General features: G+C 40.9%; 2 protein-coding genes across 3 annotated transcripts; both read left to right on the forward strand.

Annotated features, from left to right (window-relative positions):
• The first annotated feature begins 3,191 nt into the window (after positions 1-3,191).
• On the forward strand, positions 3,192-11,163 carry LOC121141142 (olfactory receptor 2T29-like). Of its 2 annotated transcripts, XM_040747992.1 has the most exons (2): positions 3,192-4,096; positions 11,133-11,163. In XM_040747992.1, exons 1-2 carry the CDS (start codon positions 3,192-3,194, stop codon positions 11,161-11,163), a joined length of 936 nt encoding a protein of 311 aa, XP_040603926.1. The 2 variants fall into 2 exon arrangements, with proteins under 2 accessions (XP_040603926.1, XP_040603925.1); XM_040747991.1 differs by lacking the exon at positions 11,133-11,163 and having other exon boundaries at positions 3,192-4,133.
• Positions 11,164-19,227: 8,064 nt separating this feature from the next.
• On the forward strand, positions 19,228-20,190 carry LOC121141143 (olfactory receptor 2T29-like). Its single transcript, XM_040747993.1, has one exon. It carries the CDS (start codon positions 19,228-19,230, stop codon positions 20,188-20,190), a length of 963 nt encoding a protein of 320 aa, XP_040603927.1.
• The last annotated feature ends 1,362 nt before the right edge of the window (positions 20,191-21,552 follow it).

Here is a 21,552-nt window from a genome sequence, read left to right on the forward strand (position 1 = left end):
CATATGAAAAGGCTTGCTATTCTTCTTTATGCATTCATAGAGATGCATGTGATCTATCCAAGAGATATGGGTCCCAGATGCCATGGACTGCCCAACAGCCCACTGCCAGGTGTGGGATATATGTTATTGACTTCTTTCTCATGCGTGTTCTGGAGATGCTCAAAACTACCCAGGCTGGTGCCATTGTTCTTGGTCACCTTCTAGACCTCGGTTGTAAGACCTTACAGTAGAAGACACCACACACTGTGTTCACAAGACATGGAAAAATCAAGTTAGTGGTGATCAGGAAGTCTTCTCTCTGCTGGCTAGCTTTCACAGTACCAGGAGTTGGTTTGTAGATGACTGGTGACTTTTCTGTCCCCAAAGCCTACATGGTACATCATGGTAAAAAGAAAGTCAGTTAGCAGGAATAAGGTGAATACAACTTTGTTTCTCAAATCATATGACAAGAATGTGAAGACTCTTAAGACTATGGATTTTGTTCTGGGGACTGAAATATAAATATTTGCATTTTCACTGAAGTCATTCGTACAAGGAGTTTGTTCTGTAATTTGCATGCCACTAGTTACAATGAAACAAGCATTTAAGTCAAAGCAGCAATAAAGAACGCTGCTTGTGGGGCTGGAGAGATGACTCAGAGGTTAAGAGCACTGGCAGCTCTTCCAGAGGACCTGAGTTCAATTCCCAGCAACCACATGTTGGCTCACAATCATCTGTAATGAGATCTGACGCCCTCTTCTGGTGTCCAACCATACATTAAGGCAGAACACTATATATATATATATATATATATATATATATTTATATATATATAAAAGAATGCTGCTTGTGACTTATCCCATAGGGATGCTGTGATATGGAGAGGAAAATATGGCAGATGAGGAATGGGACCTATGGGTCAGTCTGTTGGGCAGTATTAAGGGGTAGTGTCTATGCCTAAGTAGCTGAACTCTGAATTGAGACTTCCCACATCTGAAACCTACTGGAAGTTTATATGAACACACACACACACACACACACACACACACACACACACACACACACAGGAGACGGGGAAGGAGAAGAAGCAGAATGAGAGAGAAATAGATAGACATACAGACAGATAGATAAGAAACCAACTCTGAGAAGTGCCCAATCAATGGCCACGCACTACCTGACTTATATTATCTCATTCTTGGTATTTATCTACAGTGTTCAAATTTCAGATCATTGCTAATTCTGGTTACAATTACACATTTACTAATCTGGGAGATTAAAAAAAGCACAAGGAGAAAACCATAGCTGTGTAATGGAAACGTCTCTTAGCTTTCTTTTTTAGTTCTATTAATTACATCTTCAAAGTCTCCAAGGAACATTATTGGCAAAAACCTGCCACACCAGCCCTTAATGAATAGAGTCCAGCCAGAAATGACATCACTCTCCTCTTATTCTTTTTGCTTTTAACCAGTCACTGCCCTTTGGCCCATGTGTCCAAGACTGCTAGCAGCATCAGGGGTGAGTTGCTCCTGAACAGAGACTGCACAGCATTCACTGTTACTGAGATCACATTTGTTTTTTAATCTTCTAGTAGTTCTTGACAACATTCCTTTGATTTTCCAATATCTTTTTTATTTTCTTCATAAAAGAACATGTACATTCTTCAAAATCTTAAAATACTATTCATTTAAGACAGCAGACTTAGCTACTTAGCAGAACATGTATGCTGCCTTCTCAACTAATCTTATGGTGTTCTCTAGCAGTCATGGAACTGCAAGCTTACAGAGTGTCGAAATGACACCAAGAATTACATGCTCATCCCATGTTTTCAACGATGAGAGCAGCAGGGCATTGTCTAGATTGAACTGCAGACACCAGAGGGAAATGGGCTTTCCAAGGGAACTGAGGAAGGGGCATCCTCACTGTCCCCCAGCATAGTGACATGTGCATCCTCTGTCAGTTGGCTGTTTCATCTTAGGTTCACACCCTGAAATCTGAGTTTTCCTCTGAAGGTGAAGGAAATGAGGTGAGTAACTGGGTCTCCCGGGGAGATGTGCTGTAGGCCGGCTTCAGAACTGTTCCAATGCTATTAGTGACCCAGTGTGAAGCTGACCTGGCTGTCCACAGGAGATGCAAACTGGAGGGCTGGAACAGGACTGACCAGGCTGCAATCTCCATATGTGTCTCAGTCACCATGTTCTTGTCCTCATGGTGTCCTGAGTGATGTCAGAAACTCCCATTTGACAGAGTGCAGTGCTGATTTGACCAGCACAGAACCCCGGTTTCTTATGTCCTCTCTTGACCCTAGTGTTTAGATTTCTATATGTGGTGACCAATGCCCTATTCTGAGATCTGCTGTGACCACAAATATTAGCCAGTCAGTTTGCTGTCTGCACTGTTTTGGATCGTTTAAGTTAGTCTCTGTCTGCCAAAGAAACTTTGGTAGAAAGGAAATTTGTCTGGTGGTCTATCGCTTCTTCTAGTCATCATCTCTATAGGTCTCTCCATCGAATATCTATAATATGTCTCCAATGTGCCCAACATTTTAAGAAAGGCATCGGGACCCTGCAGTTCTCCCAACTTCCTGGGCATCACAGACAGCACAGGTTTTCCCAGTCCAGCAGCAGGAGTAGCTCAGGGAACTCTCACAAAGGTGTGAACACTTTGGAGCTTGAAACTCTTTCTGAACTCCCCCTGCCCTGTAACCACAGCTAAACTCTTCTCAGGAAGAGGAGATATTTGTGTAGTTTTGGTGAAGCTACCATAACTCAACATTTCCTGATTCAGACATCAGCAGGTTGAAAAGGGCAGAGAGGGAAAGTTCAGCTGTTAAGAGCACAATTGCTCTTGCTGAAATCCAGGTTCAGCTCTCAACACCCACAGGGCAGCTCACAACTATCTATAGCCAGTTCTTGGGAATCTGACATTTTTTTCTGACCTTCTTGGGAGATAGGAACACGTGTAGTGTGCACGTGCGCGCACACACACACACACACACTCATACATGCAGTCTAAACTCACACACATACTAAAATAAATATAAATATTTTATGTTGAAAATTTGAATCTGTTTAAGTAGAAGACATGGCTTAAGCTTTAGCTGGTTTCAAAAAGGCTAGGTATATTTTGTGCCTTTTGCTTTTACTTAATTTACAGCCATTTAAACACTTGACTTTTTCATATTTACTTGTTGTCCTGCACAGACTGGCAGGAGCATGAAGAACTACACTGGACAGTCAGATTTCATTCTGGTGGGATTCTTTATTCAGTCCAAACACCCTGCTCTGCTTGCTGTGGTAATATTTGTGGTTTTCCTGATGGCATTGACTGGCAATGCCCTCCTGAGCCTCCTGATACTCTCTGACACCCGCCTCCACACACCTATGTACTTTTTCATCAGCCAGTTATCCCTCATGGACATGATGTACATTTCTGTCACTGTGCCCAAGATGCTCATGGACCAGGTCCTGGGAAGCCACAGGATCTCAGCTGCTGCCTGTGGGATGCAGATGTTCCTGTACCTGACACTAGTAGGCTCAGAATTTTTCCTTTTGGCTACCATGTCTTATGACCGCTATGTGGCCATCTGCCATCCACTCCGGTATCCTGTCCTCATGAACCATAGGGTGTGTCTCCTCCTGATGTCTGTCTGTTGGTTCCTGGGATCCTTGGATGGCTTCATGCTCACTCCTGTCACCATGACCTTTCCATTTTGTGGATCCCGAGAGATCCACCACTTCTTTTGTGAAGTCCCTGCTGTGACAAAGCTCTCCTGCTCAGACACCTGGCTCTATGAGACCCTCATGTACCTGTGCTGTGTGCTCATGCTTGTGATTCCTGTGACAGTCATCTCAAGCTCCTATTCATCCATCCTCCTCACAGTTCACAGGATGAACTCGGCAGAGGGCAGGAAGAAGGCCCTTGCCACCTGCTCCTCCCACATGACTGTGGTCATCCTCTTCTATGGTGCTGCTGTCTACACCTACATGCTCCCTGCATCCTTCCACACCCCTGAGAAGGACATGGTGGTGTCTGTGTTTTATACGATACTCACTCCTTTGCTGAACCCACTAATCTACAGTTTCCGAAATAAGAATGTCACAGAGGCTCTGAAGAAGTTGTTGGGTGTCAGAACTCTTTTTCAAGAAACAGTATAATAGTTCATTTGGAATTAATGGTTTCTTTTCTTTTCCTCTACATATCTGTTATCCCAGATTCATGTTTATCCATTTATATGATGCTCATATGTCTGACAGAATAACACATCCTCTCATCATTGTCTTTTATTGTGCAGGAATAAGGACTTTATGCCTCTGGTTTGCTGAGATAGTTTATCAGAATTTGATGTTGACTCCGTGAAATTGGTGTGATGTGTACATTGACACAACTGTTTGGGTTTCCTTCCTTCCTTTTCTATGTGTATTGAACAAGCTGGCATTTCTGGGATGTGTCCCATTTGTCATAGTGGACAATGTTTTAATGCGATATAAATATAATTTTCCAGTATTTCGGTACAAGTTGGCATAAATATTTACCTTAGATATAGCTCCATGGTTTTTGCTATGTACTATCTTGCTGTATCTATCAGAATAGTATCAATCTTTTGTGAGGGTCTAGTGTATTCCCCTTTCTTAACATTGGGAACAGTTGGAGAATTGTTATTATTCTTGTAGCACTTGCTAGAATTCAGTAATTACATCATAATCCTGTGCTTGAAAATGAAGATTTTATTTTTTTAACGTCAGATCTTCTTAGTTTAGCGCTGCTTTATTTTATTTTTTAAAGTTTCCACTGACTGTAAAGCATGGAATCCTAAAGAACCTGGTGTCTGGAGTTAAGGGTAAGAAAACCTCAGGGCTGAGATCACTCAGCCACATAAATAATGAAAACAAAAGGAAAAGAAATCCTGCTCCACAACACAGAGCTCAGGTACTGCCTCACCCACCCCAAAATTTTATTTTTAAGGGTATATGTGTTTGTCTGTGTGTGTGTGTGTGCGCGCGCATTTGTTTTGTGTACATGTATGTGTAGTTATTCCTGTGTGTGCTTTTGTTTGTATGTATACATATGTATGTTTGTTTTGTCTTTGTGTTTGTGTATATGAGTATGTCTCTCTGTGTGTGGTGTGTGTTTTATGTTTGAGTGTGTGTATGTATGTTTGTGTTTCTGTGTTTCTGTGTGTGTGTCTGAATGTTTGCTATGTGGATATATGTGTGTGTGTGTGTGTGTGTGTGTGGTGTAACTGTGTGCGTGTGAATGTGCATGTGAGTGAAGTGTCAACAGAGGCCAGAAGAGGTCATCAGAGCTTCTGGCACTTGATCTACAGGTGTTTGTGAGCCACCAACAGGAGTCCTGGGAGCTGAATCAATTGTTGCGATGGGTTTAATCCAGGCATTTATTGGGCTTTATCTCTTACCCATTCATTGGCCCCAGTGTTCCAACTGAATAATGCCATGTACTTCACCCATGGAAATATCATGAGTAAGAGCACCTCCTTGCACCAGCTCCTGCTTCCTAATTGTCTTGCACATTCCTCCTGTTTTTCTCTCCTTACTCTGTACTTTTGTGGTCAAATGATTTTTCACTACTAATATTATTTATATCTTTTCTTTTGGCTTTCAGTTCATGTACAAGTTTTTACTTTGTGGTTATCATGATACTAAGAAATAATCTTATAATAAAACAATTTACTTTTTTCTAAAGACATAGCATTTTTCACACAAACATTTTGAATTTTGATATTACAATTTCTGTCTTTTGACCTTTATTATGTCTTGATAATTTTTGTAATTGTGACCTTTAAAAAGTCATTTATTGGACAGGAGCACTTAATTATGTCCACAGCCTTCTTTTTTCATTCTTTGCTATCAGAGGAAACGAGATCTCAACCCTTTAGTGACAAGTAGTGGGAGTTAGTACATTACTGGATGTATATAATGACTGAGATGGAATCCGGAAGAAATAGAAATCTGACCCTAACAGAAAAAATAATGAGGTTAAATGAGTCATCAACATCCTCCTGTCAAAGGGGAACAGGAGGAGGCAGCATCACTAGATGAATAGGTATTTAGTAGGTGGATATATTTTAAACCCCAAGCCATAAAACTGTGTCATTGCTACTTCATAACAGTAAATCTTTGTGTTTTCTGATGGACTGTGTGGACCCCTATAAAAGGGTCCTTGAATCTCAAAAGCGGTCATGACACACAGGTTGAGAACCTTTGGTTCACAGTTTACATAAGAATGTTTCAGTTTGCAATCTAGGGCTGGAACCTGGTATGGGAAACTGGGATCCTCTTGCGTTGTTGTCACAGAAAACCTGTGATAGACACCTGGCACCTGTGTGGTGTGCTCACAGAAAGGAAGCTGAAGTGCAGACATAGGGGTTCAGCAAGGCTTTGCAGGAGAGACACAGTTCTCAGAGGGTGGAAGGATGACCATGGGAGCATGGAAGGGAGGATGGGAATGTGGGGTAAAATGCCTTCAAGGCCCACTAGGAAAGGGTCAGTGTGTTTTTACTTGGGACATAGTTAAGAATCACAATGATTTTGAGCTGGTCCATGAAATCAACAATGAACCCTGAATCATGATTTGCTTCCTAAGAACGAGGTGTAGGGCAAGAGAGCTGAAACAGTTTGGGCAGGGTCCCACTTGGTCGGACCTTTCACAAGGTAGTGGACTGTGACTGTGGAGGAAGTGGTTTTTCCAATGCTGCTTATTTCAGCAATCATCCACACTTCTGCTCCCCATTGGCCACTTCTCTCGTCAGTCATCCCTACACTTATCCCTTTATAGCTGCACATGTAGGTCATCATTGGTCACCATGCTTCAGCACAGCTTGCTCTTCCTTCCTTCAGATGCAGAAGATCTGTGTTGTACCATATTAGTTGAAGATGGGTTACATTCTGATATGCTGTGGAATATTTGTTTAATGATGCAAAGGTGTGTTGCATTCAATTAATTCTGTGACTCTGTGTTACTATGTCTGTCTAAAACACCTAATTGGTCTAATAAAGAGTTGAATTCTCCCTAACTAGGCATGAGAAGGATAACTGTGGCAGCCAGCCAGAGAGGATAAATAGAGAAAGATGAGCAAGGAAAGCAAGGAGGGAGAAAAGGAGGAGAGGAAGATGTGAGGGGCCATACAACCACCTACAAAGCATAGACATAGTAAGAAGACAAGAAAGATATATAGAAAGAGAAAGACATTGGATTATTTGGCATATTGATGTCTAGTTTCTTGAGTTCTTTAAATATTTTGGAGGTCAGTCCTCTGTCCTATGTAGGATTTGTGAATATCTTTTTCCATTCTGTAGGCTGCCATTTTCTCTTATTGACCATGTTCTTTGTCTTACATAACCCTCTTAGTTCCAGGAGGTCCCATATATTAATGGCTGCTTTCGGTGTCTGTGTTATATTTAGGAATTGGTCTCCTGAACCCATGCATTCTAGGATACTTCCCACTTTCTCTTCTTTGTAGTTCATTGTGGTTGGATTTATGTTGGGACATTTGGACATGAGTTTTGTGCATGGGGACAGATATGACTCTATTTACATTCTTCTATATGTCGACATTCAGGTATACCAGCACCCTTTGTTGTTTCTATTGAACAATTTTGTCTTCTTTCAAAAATCAGGTATTCCTATGTATGTGGATTAATATCAGGACCTTCAATTCAATTATACTGATCCACCTGTCTTTTTTATGCCAATACCAAGCTGTTTTTATTAATATAGCTCTATAAAAAGTTTGAAGTTAGAGATTGCAATACCTATAGAAGTTACTTTATTGTACTGGATTCTTTTGACTCTCCTGGGTTTTTGTTTTCCATATGAAGTTGTGTATAGTTTTTTCAAGAACACTGAAGAATTGTGTTGTAATTTTTGGTGGGGATTGCATTTGAATCTGTAGATTGCTTTTTGGTAAGATTACCATTTTTAGTATGTTGATCCTATAAAGAATTCTCAACAGAAGAAGCTCAACTGACTGAAAGACACTTAAAGAGTTCCTCAACATCATTAGTTATCAGAAATACAAATCGAAAAACTGTGAGATACCATCTGTCATATGTCAGAATGATCAAGATTAAAAACAGTGAGGACAGCTTTTGATGGAAAGGATTTGGAGTAAAGGGAGCACACTGTCATTGTGGTGGGAGTGCAAACTTGTATAGTCACCTTGTAAGTCAGTGTGACATTTCCTCAGATTACTGTGACTCAACCTACTACAAGACCCAGAAATACCACTCTTGTGCATATACTCACATGAAGCACATTCATACCACAGGGGTATTTGCTCAGCAATGTTCATATCATCATTGTTCATAGAAGCCAGAACCTGGAAAGAACCTAGATGTTCCTAAACCAAATAATGAAAAAAGAAAATGTGATACATTTACACAATGGAATATTACTCAGTGTTAAAAAGCAATGATATCTTGAAATTTGCAGGCAAATGGATGGAACTAGACAAAAAGAAAAAAAAAACCTTCTTGAAAGAGGTAACTCAGCCCCGGAAAGACAAACACTGTGTGAACTCACTATAAGTAGATAGTAGATGTAAAGCAAAGGATAACCAGGCTAAAATTCACAACACCAGAGAAACTATATATGTAAAAGGGGACCCAAAGAGGGACACACATGGAAGGTCCCTGGAAGGGGAAATAGTTAAGATCTCCTGGGTATACTAGGATGTGGGGTAGAAGACAAAGGATGGGTGATGGGAACAAGAGGGATCAAGAACCCCATTGCCTTTTGGGAAAGAGGTTGCAACAGCAGGATTTGAGAACTGGTCCCCAGCTGGAATAGCAGAGCAGCTGGTGATGGGGCCTGGATTCCTCATTCTGTGTTGTAATCATTGTGCAGGGATCTTGGTGTCAATAAAAGAAGACACAATCCCCAGACTTCTCTCTTTATTAACCCATGTCACAAAGTGACCTGTCATGGAATGCAACAAAACAGTTAATGGAAATAAGGGAAGCTGACACACAGTGCAGTCTGCCCACACATGCACAGGCCTGACAGTTGTTCCTAGGGATGCAGTGGGAAAGGAGCTATCACTGTCTGTGCATCTCACCTACTCCTTCTGCAGAGAATTTGCTAGAAAGTCTTTCTTCTTTATGTTCACAGTGTGGTCAGGATTTTCAGGGACCAATGAGGTTACAAGTATCATCACATAGCTGCTTATAGCTTTAATTATAGCAGTTAGTAAGAACAAAGAATGGCAGCTTCCTATTCTGATTCCTTCAAGTGTTCTTCCTATCACTATTTTCTCCAGTAACTGGCTCCCTCCAAATAAGAATTCAGCTGTATTTGTGCATTTTTATTTATAGAAACAAATGTTACAAGGAAGTAGCTATAAATACATTTTTAGTAAAAAGCGGATTTCTAAATGGTAAAACTCACCTCACAATTAAGATGTTTAAATGTTTCCATAATCAAATGATAAATACAAAGCTGAAAATCCTGACCACGTCACAAGAGGTCTGAGTACCTTATGGAAAGTATATAAAGATGAGCTGCGACACAGGAAAGGCCCCAGCCCCCCAGCGACCCCACCTTAAGGAAAGGCATCAGACCTTCCAGTCCCCAACCTCCAGCAACCCCAGCTTCAGTTTCAGCATCCCCAGCTTCAGCTTCAGGAAAGAAGGAGACCAGTGGAGACAGAAAGACCCTACCTGCACCCACTGGAAGAATAGATGGGAAAAAGACAGAATAAGAGCTCACTCAGCAATAGAAAGACCAACATGGCTCCACCAGAGTCTAGAGACCTAACACCAGCAAGACCTGAAAAGCAATACATAGATGAAGCAGGGGAGACAGACCATAAAAATTATTTTATGAAGATGATAGAGACCCTCAAAAGGAAACGAGGCAATCCCTTAAAGAAATAGAAGAAAAAACAAACAAAAATCCATGAAATGGGGAAAAAGGCAAACTAAAAAATTCAAGAAATAAACAAATTTCTCAAAGAATCTAAGGAGTACCAAGAAAAAAACAGCAAAAAAAAAAAAATGAAGGAAACAACTCAAACAGTTGCAGGATTGAAAGCTGAAATAGAAACAATAAAGAAAACACAGAATGAGGGGATTCTGGAAATAGAAAATCTGGGTAAATGATCAGGAACTACAGATGCAAGTATCACCAATAGAATAAAAAGAGATAGAAGAGAGAATCTCAGGTGTTGAAGACTCATTAGAGGATATACAGTCGTCCACCAAAGAAAATCTCAAAACCAACAAATCCCTAACACAAAATATCCAGGAAATATGGGACACCATGAAGAAGCCAAAACTGAGAATAATAGGTATAGATGAAGGCAATGAAATACAACTCAAAGGTATAGAAAACGTATTCAACAAAATCATAGAAGAAAACTTCCCTAACCCAAAGAAGGGAATTCCTATGAAAATAAAAGAATCTTACAGAACACCAAATAGGTTGGACCAGAAAAAGAAGTCAACTCGCCATATAATAACCAAAACATCAAACCTACATAATAAAGAGAAAATATTAAGAGCAGCTAAAGAAAAAGGCCAAGTAATATATAAAGGCAGACCTATCCGAATTACATCTGACTTCTCAATGGAAACTATGAAAGCCAGGAGATCCTAGACAGATGTCCTACAAACGCTAAGGGAACAAGGATGCCAGCCCAGACTACTATATCCAGCAAAGCTTTCAATTACCATAGATGGAGAAAACAAAATATTCCATGACAAAGCCAGATTTAAACAATACGTATCCATGAATCCACCTCTACAGAGAGTGATGGAAGGAAAACCTAGACCCAACGAAGATAAGTACACTCACAAAGACACAGGCAATAGATAATCCCACTTCACCAAACACCAAAAGAAAAAGGGAGGAGAACCTACACACAATAACTCCACTACCAATACATCAAGCACAAACAAGAATCATCAATCAATGGTCATTAATATCCCTCAATGTCAACAGTCTCAACTTGCCTATAAATAGATACAGACTAGAAGAATGGATATGAAGACAGATCCCATCCTTCTGCTGCATACAAGAAACACATCTCAACATCAAAGACAGATGTTACCTCAGAGTAAAGGGTTGGGAAAAGATTTTCCAATCAAACGGACCCAAGAAACAAGTGGGTGCAGCAATCCTAATATCTAACAAACTAGACTTCAAATTAAAATCAATCAAAAGAGATGAAGAAGGACATTTCATATTCATCAAAGGAAAATTCCATCAAGATGAAGTCTCAATTTTAAACATTTATGCCCCAAATACAAAGTCACGTACATTCATGAAAGAAACATTACTAAAGCTCAAATCACACATAAAATCTCACACACTAATAGTAGGAGATTTCAACACTCTGCTCTCACCACTAGACAGTACCTCTAGAAAAAAACTTAACAAAGGTACAAAAGAGCTAGTAGAAGTTATTACTCAACTAGCTTTAACAGACATCTATAGAACATTCCACCCAAACACATAGAACCTTCTCTAAAATTGACCACATAATAGGAAACATAGCAAATCTCCACAGATAGAAAAAAATTGGAATAACCCCCTGTATCTTATCAGACTACCATGCATTAAAATTAGAATTCAACAATAACACAAATCGCAGAAACCCTACAAACTCATGGAAATTGAACAATGCACAATTGCACCATCCCTGGGTAAAGGAAGAAATACAAAAGGAAATTAAAGACTTCCTGGAATTCAATGAGAATGAAGACACAACATACCCAAACTTATGGGACACTCTGAAAGCAGTGCTGAGAGGAAAGTTCATATCACTAAGTGCCCACATGAAGAAACTGGAGAACAGTCACACTAGAGAATTAATAGCACAGCTGAATGCTCTAGAACAAAAAGAAGGAAACTCACCCAGGAGGAGCAGACGTCAGGAAATAATCAAATTGAGGGCTGAAATCAATCAAGTAGAAACCAGGAAAACATTGAGAAGAATCAAACAAAGAGTTGGTTCTTTGAGAAAATCAACAAAATACACAAACCTTTGTCCAAACTAACCAAAAGACAGACAGATAGCATGCTAATAAACAAAATCAGAAACGAAAGGGGACATAACAACAGACACTGAGGAAATCCAGAGAATCATCAGGGCATACTTTGAAAATCTGTACTCCACAAAATTTGAAAATTTAAAGGAAATGGACAGTTTCCTGATTATCTATCCCTTGCCAAAACTAAATCAAGAACAGATAAACAATCTAAACAGACCTATAACCCTTAATGAAATAGAAGCAGTCATCAAGAGCCTCCAAACCAAAAAAAGCCCAGGCCCAGATGGCTTCAGTACAGAACTCTAACAGAAATTCAAAGAACAGCTTATACCAATTCTTCTCAAAATATTCCACACAATAGAAGCAGAAGGGTCTTTGCCAAACTATTTTCACAAGGCTTCAATAACCTTGATACCCAAGCCATACAAAGACACAACTAAGAAAGAGAACTTCAAACCAATATCCTTCATGAACATTGATGCAAAAATACTCAATAAAATACTGGCAAATCGGATCCAAGAACACATCAAAACAACCATTCACCGCGATCAAATAGGTTTCATCCCAGGGATGCAGGGTAGGTTCAACATACGAAAATCCATCAATGTAATCCACCATATAAACAAACTGAGAAAGAAAAATCACATGATCATCTCACTAGATGTCGAAAAAGCCTTTGACAAAATCCAACACCCCTTCATTATAAAGGTCTTGGAGAAATCTGGGATAACAGGAACATACCTGAACATAATAAAAGCTACATACAGCAAACCAACAGCCCACATCAAACTAAATGGACAGAAAATCAATGTGATTCCACTAAAATCAGGAACAAGACAAGCCTGTCCACACTCTCCATACATTATCAACATTGTTCTTGAAGTTCTAGCTAGAGCCATATGACAACAAAAGGAGATCAAGGGGATACACATTGGAAAGGAAGAGGTGAAACTTTCACTATTTGCAGATAATATGATAGTTTATATAAGTGATCCAAAAAACCCTACCAGGGAAATCCTACAGCTGATAAACACTTTCAGCAAAGTGGCAGGATAGAAGATCAACTCAAGAATATCAGTAGCCCTACTATATACAGATGATAAAAGGGCGGAGAAAGAAATCAGAGAAACATCGCCCTTTACAATTGCCACAAACAACATAAAATACCTTGGCGTAACATTAACCAAACAAGTGAAAGACCTGTATTGTAAGAACTTTGAGTCTTTAAAGAAAGAAATTAAAGAAGACATTAGAAAATGGAAAAATCTCCCACGCTCTTGGATAAGTAGGATCAATGTAGTAAACATGGCAATCCTGCCAAAAGCAATCTACAGATTCAATGCAATCCCCATTAAAATACCAGCACAATTCTTCACAGACCTTGAAAGGACAATAATCAATTTTGTATGGGAAAACAAAAGGCCCAGGATAGCCAAAACAATCTTACTCAACAAAGCAACATCAGGAGGCATCACCATCCCTGACTTCAAGCTCTATTATAGAGCTGTAGTGCTGAAAACAGCTTGGTATTGGCACAAAAATAGACAGGTAGACCAATGGAATCGAATTGAACACCCTAATATTAACCCATACACACGTGAACATCTGATCTTTGACAAAGAAGCTAAAAATATACAAGGGAAAAAAGAAAGCATCTTCAACAAATGGTGCTGGCATAACTGGATGTTGGCATGTAGAAGAATGCAGATAGATCCATGTATATTGCCATGCACAAAACTTCAGTCCCAATGAATCAAAGACCTCAAAATAAATCCAGCCACACTGATCCTCTTAGAAGAGAAAGTGGGTGGTACCCTTGAACGAATTGGTACAGGAGACTGCTTCCTGAACATAACACCAGTAACACCGGCAAGTGAGGTCAACAATTAATACATGGGACCTCTGGAAACTGAGAAACTTCTGTAAGGCAAAGAACACAGTTAGCAAGACAAAAAGGCAGTCCACAGAATGGGAAAAGATATTCACTAACCCCACATATGACAGAGGGCTGATCTCCAAAATTTACAAAGAACTCAAGAAGCAAGTCTCCAAAACACCAAAGGATCCAATTAAAAAGTGGGGTACAGAACTACATAAAGAATTCTCACTAGCGAGTCTAAAGTGGCTTAGAGGCACTTGAGAAAATGCTTAACATCCCTAGCCATCAGGGAAATGTAAATGAAACCAACTCTGATATACCATCTTACTCCTGTCAGAATGGCTAAAATCAAAATCACCAATGACTGTTTATGCTGGAGAGGATGTGGAGAAAGGGGAACACTCCTCCACTGTTGGTTGAGGTGCCTACTCGTATTGCCACTTTGTAAATCAGTGTGGAGATTCATCAGGAAAATGGGACTCTACCACAAGACCCTGCAATTCCGCTCTTAGACATATATCCAAAAAGTGCACATTCATACAACAAGGGCATCTGTTCTACTATGTTCATAGCAGCATTATTTGTAATAGCCAGAACCTGGAAGCAATCTAGATGCCCCTCAACTGAAGAGTGGATAGAGAAAATGTGGTACATTTCTACAATTGAATACTATTCAGCAGGAAAAAAAAACCAACGGAACCCTGAAGTTTGCAGGCAAATCGATGGCCCTAGAAGAAACCATCCTGAGTGAGGTAACCCAGTAACAAAAAGACATACATGGTATGTACTCTCTCATATATGGATTTAGACATATATCTGGGGAATGCCAGCCCACATATCCATGGCCAGAGAGTCTGCGGAGCACAACCTTAATCCAATGGCTGATGGAAACAGAGGCAGATTCCCATAGCTAAACACTGAGCTGAACTCAAGGAACCCAGTTACAGAGAGGGAGGACTGATGAGCAAAGGGGTTAAGACTGGGCTGGTTTAACCCCCAGAAACAGCTGACCTGACAAGGGTTAGCTCTTGAAATCCAGACTGATGGCTGGGATTTCAGCATGGCACTGATCAAGACCCCCTGAATGTGGGTGTCAGTGAGGAGGTCTAGGCAATCTATGGGGCCTTGGGTAGTAGATTTGTATTTATCCCTGGCATACAAATGGACTTTGGGTGCCCATCCAACAATGAGGGATGCTCTCTCAGCCTGGACTCTTGGGGGAGGGTCTAGGCCCTGCCCTGGATGAAATGACTATTAACACCCCCATGGAGGGCCTCACCTTCCCTGGAGAAATGAGGCTGTATTTTGGGGGGTTGGTGGGAGGTCATGGGAGGAGGGGAGGGAAAGTGAGAGGGACCTGGGATTGACATGTGAAGCAACCTTGTTTCAAATTTAAATTTAAATTTAAAAATAAAAATTAAAAAAAGAATGCTGCTTGTGACTTATCCCATAGGGATGCTGTGATAGGGAGAGGAGAATATGGCAGATGAGGAATGGGACCTATGGGTCAGTCTGTTGGGCAGTATTAAGGGGTAGTGTCTATGCCTAAGTAGCTGAACTCCAAATTGAGACTTCCCACCTTTGAAACCTACTGGAAGTTTATATGAACACACACACACACACACACACACACACACAGGAGGGGGTGGAGAAGGAGAGGATGAAGGATAGCCAGACAGACAGATAGATAGATAGATAGATAGATAGATAGATAGATGATAGATAGATGAGAAACCAACTCTGAGAAGTGCCCAATCAATGGCTGTGCATTACCAGACTTGTATTATCTCATGCTTGGTATTTATCTACAGTGTTCAAATTTCAGATCATTGTTAATTCTGGTTACAATTACACATTTACTAATCTGGGAGATTAAGAAAAAAAGGACAAGGAGAAAACCACAGCTGTGTAATGGAGATGTCTCTTAGCTTTTTTTTTTTTAGCTCTATTAATTACATTTTCAAAGTCTCCAAGGAACATTATTGACAAAACCCTGCCACACCAGCCCTTAATGAGCAGAGTCCAGCCAGAAATGACATCACTCTCCTCCTGTTCCTTGTGCTTTTAACCAGCCACTGCCCTTTGGCCCATGCGTCCAAGGCTGCCAGCAGCATCGAGGGTGAGTTGGTCCTGAACAGAGACTGCACAGCATTCACTGTTACTGAGATCATATTTGTTTTTTTAATTTTCTAGTAGTTCTTGACAACCTTCCTTTGATTTTCTAATATCTTTTTTATTTTTTTCATAAAAGAACATGTACATTCTTCAAAATCTTAAAATACTATTCATTTAAGACAGCAGACTTAGCTACTTAGCAGAACATGTATGCTGCCTTCTCAACTAATCTTATGGTGTTCACTAGCAGTCATGGAATTGCAAGCTTACAGAGTGCCACAGTGACACTAAGAATTACATGCTCATCCCATGTTTTCAACGATGAGAGCAGCAGGGCATTGTCTAGACTGAACTGCAGACACCAGAGGGAAATGGGGTTTCCAAGGGAACTGAGGAAGGGGCTTCTTCACTGTCCCCCAGCATAGTGACATGTGCATCCTCTGTCAGTTGGCTGTTTCATCTTAGGTTCACACCCTGAAATCTGAGTTTTCCTCTGAAGGTGAAGGAAATGAGGTGAGTAACTGGGTCTCCTGGGGAGATGTGCTGTAGGCCGGCTTCAGAACAGACTCTGATGCTGCTGGCTCCAGTAGCCTGGGGTCACTGTACCAGTGCTGTTAGTGACCCAGTGTGAAGCTGACCTGGCTGTCCACAGGAGATGCAAACTGGAGAGCTGGAACAGGACTGACCAGGCTGCAATGCCCCTGTGTACTTCAGACACTGCCATTCTAGATCTCTTGTTGTCCTGAGTGTCTTGATTTCAGAAACTCCCATTTGACAGAGTGCAGTGCTGATTTGACCAGCACAGAACCCAGGTTTCCTATGTCCTCTTTCCACACTAGTGTGTTAATAGATGTCTGTATGTGGTGGCCACTGCCCTAACCTGAGATCTACCATGACCACAAATATAAACCAAACATTCTGGTGTCTCTGCAATGTTTTGGAATATTTAAGTTAGTGTCTGTCTGCTAAAAACAAACTTTAGTAGAAAGGAAATTGTCTGTGTGTCTATCTCTTTTTCTATTTACAATCTATCTGTATGCCCTTCCATTCATCTTCTGCAAAGTGCCTCTAATTTGTCCTAAATTTTGAGGAAGGCATCGGGACCCTCCAGCTCTCCCAACTTCCTGGGCATCACAGACAGCACAGGTTTTCCCAGTCCAGCAGCAGGAGTAGCTTAGGGAACTCTCACAAAGGTGTGAACACTTTGGAGCTTGCAGCTCTTTCTGGACTCCCCCTGCCCTGTAACCACAGCTAAACTCTTCTCAGGAAGAGGAGATATTTGTGCGGTGATGGTGAAGCTACCATAACTCAACATTTCCCGATTCAGGAATCAGAAGGTTGAAAAGGATCTGGAGGGATGGCTCAGCTCTTAATGGCACAGTTGCTCTTTCAGAATCCCAAGTTCAGCTCTCAACACCCACATGGCAGGGCACAACTGTCTGTAACCAGTTCCTGGGAATTTGCCAGCCTCTTCTGACCTCCTGTGGATATAAAGACACATGTAGTGCATACACACACACACATTCATACATGCAGTCAAAACACCCATTCACACTAAAATAAATATAAATATTTTAGGTTGAAAAATTGAATCTGTTTAAGGAGAAGACATGGCATAAGCTTTAGCTGGCTTCAGAAAGGATAGGTATATTTTGTGCCTTTTGCTTTTACTTATTTTATAGCCATTTAAATATTTGACTTTATCATATTTACATCTTGTCCTGCACAGACTGGCAGTAGCCTATTTAAGCACTATAAACTTCAAAGTCTCCTTGACTTGTGTTCAGAGTCCAATGCAGAGTCAGGCTGTGAGCATGGAGCATAGGGAGCAGGGTGCCCATGCCAAGGACATCTCAGTGTTGCTCAGTTTTCTCTCTTCTTCCTGGACCCCCATGAGATAAGGACTGTGACATCTACAAAGCAGATGGTGCTGCAAGCACAGCCTGGCGTGGTCTGTGAGCACAGTCACCTCAGGGTCCTATGGAGTTAGAGCCTATGGTGGGAGTTGTGAGGAGGTGAACTTGGGATTCTGAAAGTTCCCAAAGTGAGATCTTACACAGGTGAATTTTTCTGCTAACTGCTAATCAGGGTTAAATGTGCAAATATATTTATTTCCAATTCCTAAGTTCATGTGAATGCTTATCTAAATATACATGTAAATTTTTTTACATCTATACAAAAAAGCACACTTTTAAACATACAGTAAATTTCAAATCCGAATTAATTTTTAAGTAGGCAGTAATCATTATTTATTTGAAGTTTTTGTCCTTATTATTTTGAAATCCAAATTCTTAAATGTGCAAACAATATTCAAACTGGATAACAAAATAATGTAGCAATACTACAATAATATTTCCCATCTCTAAGATGGCTTTCCATGATAGTGAGATCTTAGTATTATACTAGTGTGTGTGCTCAGCTATTTTTCTTTGTGATAGTGAAAGTACTTTCATTGTTTTGCTTTATTTAACTTTGGCCAAATCAAAAGTCAAAGTTATCATCATCATCACTACCATAAATCATCAGCACCATCAGCAGCAGAAATACCATCATCATCATCACCACCATCATCATCAGTACCATTATGTTAGGTAGCAAATGGAAGACTAGTGGGGTGAGTGGTAGTTGGGCTCATGGCAGTATTTGACCACTGAGTGGGCTGCTTGCCCCAAACTTGTTAGGATTCTGAGATTGGTCCTGCTTGTGTGAGGGTGAAACTCCTTCAAGCAGCACTGAAATCTTCAGAGAGCCCCATCCTGAGGACTAAGTAAGTTGTCCTGGTTGAAATTTCCCCCGTCTAATTATAATTTTTAAAAAGTATTTTTATATGAAATTCACCTCAGTTTCTAAGATTCCAAATACATCCTTAATTCATGGAGGTCAAGGTTTAAAACCAAAACTTTCAAAATGATTTTAAGTTTTTTTGTCACTGAATCACTATTTGTGTTAGCATGGGATGGCACTCCTCAAGTTTGTAGTACTTGACAGAAGACTCAGTCTGCCCTTAGGAAAATTCATGACCTTAAGCTATGGAAAAATTGTCTTGAAACACCAATGCTTCTGACCAAGATGTGACTTCTAAGTTTTCAAAAAGTTGATTGAACTATGTGTAATATGCAATCCTCGGATCTCCAGCCTAGGGAACTTCGTCTGGTACCTAGTCAGGTTAGGGAACCATCACTGAGAATTCATTCCTAGGGTCACATGATGACTCTAACCCCATTCTTGGTTGCCTAGGAGACACCCATGGATATCACCACCTGGATGAACAACTGCACTGGACAGTCAGATTTCACACTTGTGGGATTCTTCACTCAGTCCAAACACCCTGCTCTGCTTGCTGTAGTCATATTTCTGGTTTTCCTGATGGCATTGACTGGCAATGCCCTCCTGATCCTCCTGATACTCTCTGACACCTGCCTCCACACACCCATGTACTTTTTCATCAGCCAGTTGTCCCTCATGGACATGATGTACATTTCTGTTACTGTTCCCAAGATGCTCTTGGACCAGGTCCTGGGAAACCACAAGATCTCAGCTGCTGCCTGTGGGATGCAGATGTTCCTCTATGTGACACTAGCAGGTTCAGAATTTTTCCTCTTGGCTGCCATGTCTTATGACCGCTATGTGGCCATCTGTCATCCACTCCGGTATCCTGTCCTCATGAACCATAGGGTGTGTCTCTTCCTGATGTCTGTCTGTTGGTTCCTGGGATCCCTGGATGGCTTTATGTTCACCCCTGTCACCATGAACTTTCCATTCTGTGGATCCCGGGAGATTAACCACTTCTTCTGTGAGGTCCCTGCTGTGACAAAGCTCTCCTGCTCAGACACCTGGCTCTATGAGACCCTCATGTACCTGTGCTGTGTGCTCATGCTTGTCATTCCTGTGACAGTCATCTCAAGCTCCTATTCATCCATCCTCCTCACAGTTCACAGGATGAACTCGGCAGAGGGCAGGAAGAAGGCCCTTGCCACCTGCTCCTCCCACATGACTGTGGTCATCCTCTTCTATGGTGCTGCTGTCTACACCTACATGCTCCCTGTCTCCTTCCACACCCCAGAGAAGGACATGGTAGTGTCTGTGTTTTACACAATACTAACACCTCTGTTGAATCCACTAATCTACAGTCTCAGGAATAAGAATGTCACAGAGGCTCTGAAAAAATTGTTGGGTGTGAGAATTCCCATTCAAAAAACAGTAAAATAAATCATTTCTTTTCCTTTACACATTTGTTGTCCCAGATTCATGCTTATGTCATTTAAAGGATGCTCATATGCCTGACAGTATGACACATCCTCTCATCATTGTCTTTTATTGTGCAGGAATATGGACTTTATACCTCAGATTTGCTGAGCTATTTCATCAGAATTTGATGCTGACTCAGTGAAATGGGTTTACTATATATTGTCACAATTTTATGGGTTTCATTTCTTTCTTTTCTATGTATATTGAACAAATTTAAATTCCTGGGACATGTCCCCTTTGTCATAGTGGGCAGTATTTTAATGGTATATAAGTATAATTTGTCAGTATTCTGTTAGGAAGTTGTCATAAATGTTTATCATGTATGTTGTCCCATGGTTATTGCTATGTGTATCCTTGTTGTGTGCATCAGAACAGTGTCAGCCTCTTGTGGGAGTTTGGGAAGTATCCCCTTCCTTAACAGTCCAGAAGAAATCAAACCCTGACCCTAACAGAAGAGATAATGATGTTAAGTGTATTATCAACTCCCTCCTGTCAAAGGGAGACAGGAGAAGGCTGCTTCGCTAGATGAATAGGTATTTAGTAAGTAGATGTATTTTAAAGACTGAACTTTCTCTAAACCATCTGAAGCAAAGCTTCTCAACCTTCTAGTGCTGTGACCCTTTAATACAGTTCCTCATGTTGTGATGATCCCCAACCATAAAATTATTTCATTGCAACTTCATAACTGTAGTTTGTTTCTGTTGTGAACAGTAATTAAATATCTGTATTCTGATGGTTTTAGATGACCAGTGTGAAAGGGTCTTTATATCTCCAAAGGGGCCACAACCCACAGGTTGAGAATTACTGGCCTATAGTTTCTATAAGAATGTTTTCAGTTTGCAGTCCAGGGCTGGAACCAGTTATGGGAAACTGGGATCCCCTTGAGTTGTTGTCACAGAAAACCTGTGATAGACACCTGGCCCCAGTGTGGTGGGCTCACAGAAAGGGAAGTCAATTGCAGATATAAGGTTCAGCAACGCTTTGCAGGGAAAGACAGTTTTCAGAGGGTGGAAGGATGGCCATGGAAACATGGAAGGGAGGATGCCTTCAAGGCCCACTTGGGAGGTGTTTGAGAGTCATCATTGTTTTGATTTGGGCCCATGAAAGCAGCGATGAACTCTGAATCACGGATTTGCTTCCTAGGAATGAGGTGTAGGGCAAGAGAGCTGAAGCAGGTTGGACAGGATCCCACTTGGCCAGACCTTTCACAAGGGAGTGGAATGTGACTGGCTAGTAAGTCACTTCTCCCATGCTCCTTATTTCCTCTAATCATCCACACTTGTGCTCCCTATTGCCTACTTTTCTTGTCAACCATCCCTAACC

Source organism: Mesocricetus auratus, unplaced genomic scaffold (genome assembly GCF_017639785.1).
Source record: "Mesocricetus auratus isolate SY011 unplaced genomic scaffold, BCM_Maur_2.0 Super-Scaffold_100007, whole genome shotgun sequence".
Taxonomy (NCBI): Eukaryota; Metazoa; Chordata; class Mammalia; order Rodentia; family Cricetidae; genus Mesocricetus; species Mesocricetus auratus.